Raw genomic sequence first — 9522 nt, forward strand, 5'->3', positions numbered from 1 at the left:
TGCGGAGAAGCGATGAATGTAATAGGAACTTGTCATAGAACGAATGTCCCACGTTTCAACAGCCGTTGCAATAAATTTGCATCACTTCTTACGGTGTTATCCATATCGTTGTGTGATATTTTCCCAAATAAATAATTTTTATTTATTCGTTTTTTATTTGATTTTTGGTCGAACTTTTTATATAAATATTTATAAAGACCTCGAGCTTCAAGAAATATTAATTTATAATAATTTTTATATTTTTTTTATGATTTTTAATGCATTCTAACGCTTGTTTGAATATTTTCAAAAATGATCAATTTTTTTCTATAATGGATTTAGCATTTTTGTGGCAAAATTTGAATAATTTTTACCATTTTATTTATTCTTACTCTTTTTTAAACTATTTGAAAAAAGAAAACAAAAATTACGCATTAAAATATGAAAAACTGAAGTAAAAAAACTTCCTGTGTAATTAATATAATTAACTTCTTTGTGAGGACATTTTTGGAAGTGCTTTTAGAGTTGTGCCTTTAAAACAAATCACATTTTTTTTTGCTGGGAAAAGTGTGGAACTGCTTTTAGTTGCTTTATTATATTATTTTGATGTCTATTTTTTTATTCTTTTTTATGAAATAAAACAATAATTGAACCTATAAGTTCAGTCTATAAATTTTTAGCTAGGGGGGCTATAGCCCCACCATTAGCTACGCTAATGGTGATATGGTATCGAAAATTTAGATGTACGAAGTGGTGCTGGGTATAATATAGTCGGCCCCGCCCGACTTTAGACTTTCCTTACTTGTTTTTTACTAACATTGTGTTCCACCCTAGTGCATTAGCCGACTTAAATTTTGAGTCTATAGATTTTGTAGAAGTCTATCAAATTCTGTCCAGATCGAGTGATATTTAAATGTATGTATTTTGGACAAACCTTTATATACAGCCCCAACACATTTGACGGATGCGATATGGTATCGAAAATTTTGATCTACAAAGTGGTGCAGGGTATAATATAATCGGCCCCGCCCGACTTTAGACTTTCCTTACTTGTTTTTCAATGTTGACATTCTAATTTTCTTATTTATTTATTTATAAAAGAATAATATTAGAAGGAATAAGTATATAAGGACTTAAATTCGGATGGGCCGAATCTTAAATACCTACCACCATGAAGCACAAAATATGATTGTTTCTTTAGAAAACTCTTCGTCAGGATAGTTGAAAATACATATATAGAATTTCAGGTGGATTTGATGACAGATACTCTACCAGCAGAGAAACCGGTAGACGTAACACATGGGAACTATACAAGAACATGGACCGATCTACAACATATTCGCAACATCTGTTGGTGGAAATACAGTGAAACCACCAACGCATCTTATATTTTACATTTATTTATATTTTTTATTTTATTTAAGTTAAAAATCAATATATTTTTGTTATTTTCCATTTCTTTTAATTCATAAAAAAGTACATTTACATTTCTTCACTATTTCATTAACATACAGATTAATATATATATCCAACTTGAATTACATATTAACACACTTATTAATATATTTATATATATGTAAAATTTGAATGACATATTAACATACTGATTAATATATATACATATGTTTGCTGGAACAAATGCAATTGTTTTGTTTGAAAGCTACAATGTTTGCTCAGTTGCTGCCAGGTTCGATCAAACGGTTTGATCGAACATTGTTGCTCTCAGTGCATTCTTGTATACGAACAATGTTTGCATGCATTGAATGGACTTGCGCTTAAATTGTTGTTGCTTTGTAGATTAATGTTTCAATATTTTTTTCATATTCCAATATTTTTATAGCGGTTCGCAGAGTTTTGACTCAATTTAAATTTTTGCAACATGGTTTCATCCAACATTGTTTGCTTCAATTCACGCTCTCTGTTTTTGGCAGTGGACGAGACAACAACCAGCAGCGCTAAGTAGCTTTACAAACTAACAATTTCTGTTCTTTTCATTTCAGCAAATTTGTTCTTGAACATATGTATATACCTACATGTATATACATGAATAAAATAAATTTGTGACCAAAATTCATTGAATTTTGATGAAATTTTTCTTTGCATGTGTATTGGGAATTGAAAGTTTTTTATCGGTTTTATTTTTCTGAGAAACGAAAATTCTTTGACATAATTATTTGGTGCCGAAACCCGGGAATCTCGTTCCATTTTTTCTATTTGATAACTCATTGGCTAGGATTCCAACACGTGTAGGCTTATTTGGTGAAAATTTGTTGTGTGACCAAGTGAATTTATTGGAAAATTTGTGCACGTTAAATAAATAATTATGAGTTCGCTCGAAGTTTTAATAATTAATCAAAGGGACACATTGCAATTGCTTGTGAAATATGCAAAACGATTTGAAAAGAAAGCAAAAAGCGAGAAAACTCATGGTTATTTGAACACTTTAGCACAACGAGTTGACGAAATTTTCAATAAATTTGAGGACCAACATGATAAAATTGTGAGTGTAATTCGCGATACGTCGCTAGACGTGGACGATGTTCCTTATATGAAGGAAGATGTTTATTTCGATTTTACGGAAAAATATTTGGAATTTAAAGGCCGAATTATTGACGCTTTACCGGAAAATTCGATAACTAATTCTCCATTGGCGAGCACTTTTGTTGCCCCTAGTAATCGTACTGATGCCGCTATTATTTCTGATTCACGTTTGCCAAAAATTAATTTACCGAAGTTTTCTGGAGAATACGTTGAATGGGTACCATTTCGCGACATGTATTGTTCCTTGGTCCACAACAATGGATCGCTAAATAGGGTTCAGAAATTTTATTATTTGAAGGGAACACTTTCGGGCGAAGCCGCTAGCCTTATTAAGACCATCCCGGTCACTGAAGCTAATTATGACTCGGCATGGGAAGTTTTGGAATCTAGATACCATAACAGGAGAATGCTTGTTGGGAATCTAGTTTCCAAACTTTTTAATATACCGAAATCCGATGGGGGTTGCCAGTCAATTAGGGTTTTGCTAGATTTCGCCAGGGAATGTCTTTCCTCTTTGGGGAATTTAGACATAGACACTTCCAATTGGGATCCCATTCTTGTTCATTTGTTGGTGCAAAAACTTGATTTGCAGACAAGGAAAGAATGGGAAAATTCTTTGAAATCGAGTACCAATTTGCCTTCACGTAGTGAATTATTTACATTTCTTGATAGAACATTCCGTACTTTGGAGTCATTGGGAAATGAGTTTTCCTCCTCATCAGCTTCGAAGTCTCACTCGAAATTTTCGAAATCCACAAAGAATTCTAACTCGTTCAAAAAGACTTCTTGTCACACTGGAAAAATTTCGAGACAGACTCCGACTGAGTGTATTTATTGCGGAAAGTCCCATTCTATTTCAAAATGCTATAAATTTTTAGCATTATCTGTGCATGGCAGAAATGAATTTCTGTCCGATAAATCAATTTGCCGCAATTGTCTTTCGGTTGGACATGACCAAAACAATTGTGGTTCACCCTTTCGTTGCGTTATTTGCAAACAAAAGCACCATTCTGTTTTACATGCTGATGGTTTATCGGGACAGGTTTTTTCAGCGGAACCGTTGGTTTCATCTACTTCGAATTCTGACACCAATCCTTCCAATCGATTTACGACACATAACGCGAATGTAATTCGATCTGTGTTGTTGTACACGATACGATTGCATGTTTGCACGAATCGTGGCACATTTCCTTTAAGGGCCCTTTTAGATCCCGGCTCTCAGGGATGTTTGATTTCCGAATCGGCGGTACAGCTGATGGGCCTTAAGAGGACCAAATCTCACTGCACTGTTGTGGGCATAGGTGATGGTAGTGGGAGCGTCTCTAAATTTATGGTGGACATTGAATTGTTTTCGAGGAGAAACATATCAGTACTTTCATGTACTGCGCTAGTCCTTACCAAGTTATCATCGTATACGCCTGATGCCTGTGCAAAGAGCATTTCTATGCCTGACATCAGTGAGGATGATTTGGCGGATCCGCGTTTTTATGATTCTGATCCCATTGATTTGATTCTAGGTTCAGATGTGTGTTTCGAGGTGAAAATTCCGTCCCAGTCTTTCATACATAATGGTATGTTTTTCCAAAATACTCACTTCGGTTGGGTATTTTCTGGATCGGATAGAAGCTTATCTACCCATAGGCTTCATATACATCACGTCAATTTGGACGCCATATTACGTTCTTTCTGGGAACAGGAGGAAATATGCTCCGATAGAGACATGTCAAATGAGGAATTGGCTTGTGAATCTTATTTTGTTGACACCACAAATCAGACTGAAATTGGACGATATATGGTGAAATTGCCATTTAAATCCATTCTATCTGATGGTTCAAGTCCAGAAATTCAGAACAATATTTTGAATGCATTTAGACGATTGCGTCAGTTGGAAATTTCATTTTCCAGAAGACCAGAATTCGCTCAAAGTTATAAAAACTTTATGAGTGAATACGAGTCATTAGGTCATATGACTAGAATTGGTCATTATCCTGATCATGTCCGTCGGGACTCATATTTTTTACCGCATCATGGTATTTTCAAGGAGCAGAGTACTACTACCAAACTCCGCGTGGTGTTTGATGGCAGTAGTCATAGCCAGGGCCACAAGTCACTCAATGAGGAACTTGCCGCTGGACCTGCTCTTCAGAATGATATCTCATCCATTTTGACAAAATGGCGGAGACATAGGATTGCCTTTGGAGCAGACATGGAAAAGATGTTCCGCCAAATCGATGTTCATCCAGAACATCGAAAATATCAGCAGATATTATGGCGAGCAAATCCTTTTGAAGATATTTCAATTTTCGAGTTGAATACAGTCACTTATGGTACCACCAGTGCACCATATTTGGCTATTCGTGTTTTACAAAAACTTGCTGAGGATTACAGATCCCATTTTCCAAGCGCTGCTGAGGTTTTAATGTCAGAGTCATATGTTGATGACATTATTTCCGGGTCTGATAATCTCTCAGATGCAAGTAAATTACAAAAGGATTTGTGTGCCCTTTTAAATAAGGGTGGCTGCAATTTACGGAAATGGGTTACGAATTCGCAAGAGCTTCTTGTTGCAATACCCTTTGATTGCAGAGACCCATCGATTTCCATTTATTTCGATCGAAACAACAATGTTGTCAAAACGCTAGGTATTCAATGGAATACAAGCGATGACACATTTTCGATCAGGGTTAACTTTGATGAGCGAGAATCTTTCTCGAAAAGATCTATCCTTTCAGAGTCGGCAAGAATTTACGACCCTCTGGGGCTATTGACTCCGTCTACAGTTGTCTCGAAGACTATATTCAAGAGGCTCTGGGAGGATAGCATTGATTGGGATTCTAAGATTCCAAATGATATTGAGAGGGATTGGATAAATCATCGATCTTCACTAAAGGATTTATCAAGCCTCAAAGTCCCAAGGTGGATTGGCTGGTCTCCAAATTCTGTCGTGGAGCTCCATTGTTTTTGTGATGCTTCCTCTGTGGCATATGCGGCAGTAGTTTATGCACGAATTTTGACTCCAGGTGGTATTCGAGTTTCTATTTTGCAGGCAAAATCGAAAGTTGCACCAGTTAAGACAGTTTCGATACCACGTCTCGAACTATGTGCTGCTAAGCTTTTAGCATTATTGGTTCAAAATGTTAAAGAGTCACTAAAGAATTTACCTATAGAGACCACTTACTTTTGGAGTGATAGCTCAACAGTTTTGAGCTGGATCAGAAAGTCTCCGTCCCATTGGACAGTTTATGTGGCGAATAGAGTGGCGGACATTCAAAGACTTAGCGACCCTTTTCAATGGAGGTATGTACCGACGTCGCTTAATCCCGCTGACTGTGCGTCACGGGGAATTTCTGGCACGGAACTTTTGAATAATGACACTTGGTGGTTTGGCCCAAGATTTTTGAGGGAATCCACGGATTCGTGGCCTCGTAATTTACCTCAATTTAATACTACGGAGGAGCAGAGAGCGAGAATTTCGACTCATGCTTTGAACGAAAAAACCTATCCTGATATTTTTTTGAGATACTCGACATTTAACAATTTGATTCGTAGCTTGTCATTATGCTATCGATTCATATATAATTGTAGAAAGCCTGATGCGAGGCGCACAGGAGTTTTAACGTCCACTGAGATAAATGATACACTTTACAGAATTTTGAAAGTTGCTCAAAAAGTTGATTTTCCTATAGAAATTGAGCAGCTTTTAAAAAATCGTCCCATTAGGAGTAGTTCGCTACTGAAACTCATGCCCTTTCTTGATACATATGGTCTAATACGGGTAGGTGGCAGGCTACAAAACTCTAGTTTTGACTATGATATTAAGCACCCCATTATTTTGTCGAAAAATAACCCCCTGTCTAGACTAATAATAACGGATTCGCACGAAAAAACTCTACATGGTGGAATTACATTGACAATGTCATATGTTAACCGTAGGTACTGGATCTTATCTGGTAACCAGTTGGCAAAGTCAATTATCCACAAATGTATGAGGTGCTTCCGACAATCTGCGAAAACGGCTCAACAAATAATGGGTAATTTGCCTTCTGTTCGTTTGAACGCCACTAGACCTTTCAAACACAGTGGGGTGGACTTTGCAGGCCCCATTATGTTAAAAATTTCCACTATCAGATCTGCTGTTGTTACAAAAGGATATATTTGCCTGTTTGTTTGCATGGTTACGAAAGCCCTTCATTTGGAAGCAGTTTCAGATTTGAGCACTAGCGCTTTTCTGGCTGCGTTTAAAAGATTTGTGTCACGTCGAGGTGGCTGCACCGATATATACTCGGACTGTGGTACCAACTTCGTAGGAGCATCAAAGGAACTACAGGTGCTCCACAATAGGTCACAGAAATCTTTACCAGAAGAGCTACGACATGCGCTAAGTAATGATGGTACGACTTGGCATTTTATTCCGCCAGCTTCTCCTAATTTTGGAGGATTATGGGAAGCTGGCGTAAAGTCTGTCAAATATCATTTAAAACGAGTGGTACGTGACAGACTTCTTAGTTTTGAAGAATTGTCCACATTGTTGTGTCAAATAGAAAGTATCCTGAACTCCAGGCCACTATGTCCACTATCACCGGACCCAGCTGACTTCGATGCACATACCCCAGCTCATTTTCTGATTGGCGAGCCCACAAATTGCATTCAAGATGAGACTTTGCTTGACGTCAATATAAACCGGCTGACTAGATGGAAATGCATTGAAAAAATCAAGCAACATTTTTGGAAACGCTGGCATAGTGAGTACCTCAACCGTCTCCAATCGCGTCCCAAATGGCTAAAGCAAAGTGAAAATGCTAAAGTCGGAGACTTAGTATTGGTTGCTGATGAACGTATTGGACCGGGACAGTGGCTACTTGGCCGAATTAAAGAAATCCATCCTGGAGGAGATGGTAGAACAAGGGTTGTATCAGTTTCTACTAAAAACAAAATCTTAAAAAGACCTATTTCTAAAATATCTTTTCTTCCAGCTAACAATCATATCAACTGATAATCACAAAATCATTTCGTGTCATACCGCCAGCATCAATTATATCATCATCACATCAACTGCAAATACATGATTTCATCTTCATCATCAACAAACATTTTCAAATTTCATCAGTATTCCACTTTGCCATATGTCCACGAATGGAGCCTACACCATAGCGCTGTGAGTCGGAGCACAGCGGAGCGAAGCTCGACTAAAGTACTCCCAACGGTAGGCCAATCTGGACTATATTCATCAGACTTAAGAACATCCGTTCTTTAGGGGGGAGAATGTTGGTGGAAATACAGTGAAACCACCAACGCATCTTATATTTTACATTTATTTATATTTTTTATTTTATTTAAGTTAAAAATCAATATATTTTTGTTATTTTCCATTTCTTTTAATTCATAAAAAAGTACATTTACATTTCTTCACTATTTCATTAACATACAGATTAATATATATATCCAACTTGAATTACATATTAACACACTTATTAATATATTTATATATATGTAAAATTTGAATGACATATTAACATACTGATTAATATATATACATATGTTTGCTGGAACAAATGCAATTGTTTTGTTTGAAAGCTACAATGTTTGCTCAGTTGCTGCCAGGTTCGATCAAACGGTTTGATCGAACATTGTTGCTCTCAGTGCATTCTTGTATACGAACAATGTTTGCATGCATTGAATGGACTTGCGCTTAAATTGTTGTTGCTTTGTAGATTAATGTTTCAATATTTTTTTCATATTCCAATATTTTTATAGCGGTTCGCAGAGTTTTGACTCAATTTAAATTTTTGCAACATGGTTTCATCCAACATTGTTTGCTTCAATTCACGCTCTCTGTTTTTGGCAGTGGACGAGACAACAACCAGCAGCGCTAAGTAGCTTTACAAACTAACAATTTCTGTTCTTTTCATTTCAGCAAATTTGTTCTTGAACATATGTATATACCTACATGTATATACATGAATAAAATAAATTTGTGACCAAAATTCATTGAATTTTGATGAAATTTTTCTTTGCATGTGTATTGGGAATTGAAAGTTTTTTATCGGTTTTATTTTTCTGAGAAACGAAAATTCTTTGACAACATCTATTTATGGACCGAAAAACCTCTAAATTTTTAATTTCCGGCAAATCGTATAAAAATTGGGATGTCTACACACTTAAGAGGTCAAATCTAGAGATCGGTCCATATGAGGTAAATACGACAACATAAACCGATACACTCCATATTCGGCGTATTTATGCGTAGACCCAAAATATCTCTAGATTTTCAATTTCAGTTAAATCGGATAAAAATAGCGGTGTTTAGAAGCCCAAGTTACACACCCTATTGAGCACACTAATTTATGAACCCAAAATACCTCTTGATTTTGAATATCAGGCAGATCGGATAAAAGTTCGGATGTCTGGAACCAAGTAAGAGGTACTTCAATTTTCTATAGAAATAATATTTTGACAAAACTTTCTATAGAAATAAAATTTTGACAAAATGTTCTATAGATATAAAATTCTGACAACATTTTCTATATAGAAATAATATTTTGACAAAATTTTATGTACAAATAAAATGTTGATAAAATTTTCTATAGGTATACAATTTTGACAAAATTTTCTATAGGTATAAAAATTTGACAACATTTTCTGTAGGAATAAAATATTAACAAAATATTCTATAGAAATAAAATTCTAGCAACATTTTCTATAGAAATAAAATTCTAACAAAATTTTCTGTAGAAATAAAATTTTGGAAAAAATTTTCTATACAGAAATAAAATTTTGACAAAATTTTCTATAGAAATACAATTTTGACAAAATTTGCTATAGAAATAAATTTAAAAAAAAAAAATCAGGCAGATAGGATAAAAGTTCGGATGTCTGAACGCTCAAGAAACCAGGAGATAGGGCTATATGGAGGCTAAACTAAACCTTGGACCGCTACACACCATATTCATATTCTGATTTTTAATTTCAGGTAAATCGGATAAAAACTGCGGTTTCTAGAAG

General features: G+C 35.5%; 1 protein-coding gene across 1 annotated transcript; it reads left to right on the forward strand.

The window, feature by feature from the left end:
• The first annotated feature begins 2302 nt into the window (after positions 1-2302).
• On the forward strand, positions 2303-7586 carry LOC142231391 (uncharacterized). The gene is made up of 2 exons (XM_075301998.1): positions 2303-7426; positions 7494-7586. The coding sequence occupies exons 1-2, from the start codon at positions 2303-2305 to the stop codon at positions 7584-7586; spliced, it is 5217 nt and encodes a 1738-aa protein (XP_075158113.1).
• The last annotated feature ends 1936 nt before the right edge of the window (positions 7587-9522 follow it).

Source organism: Haematobia irritans, chromosome 3, assembly GCF_050003625.1.
Source record: "Haematobia irritans isolate KBUSLIRL chromosome 3, ASM5000362v1, whole genome shotgun sequence".
Classification (NCBI taxonomy): Eukaryota; Metazoa; Arthropoda; class Insecta; order Diptera; family Muscidae; genus Haematobia; species Haematobia irritans.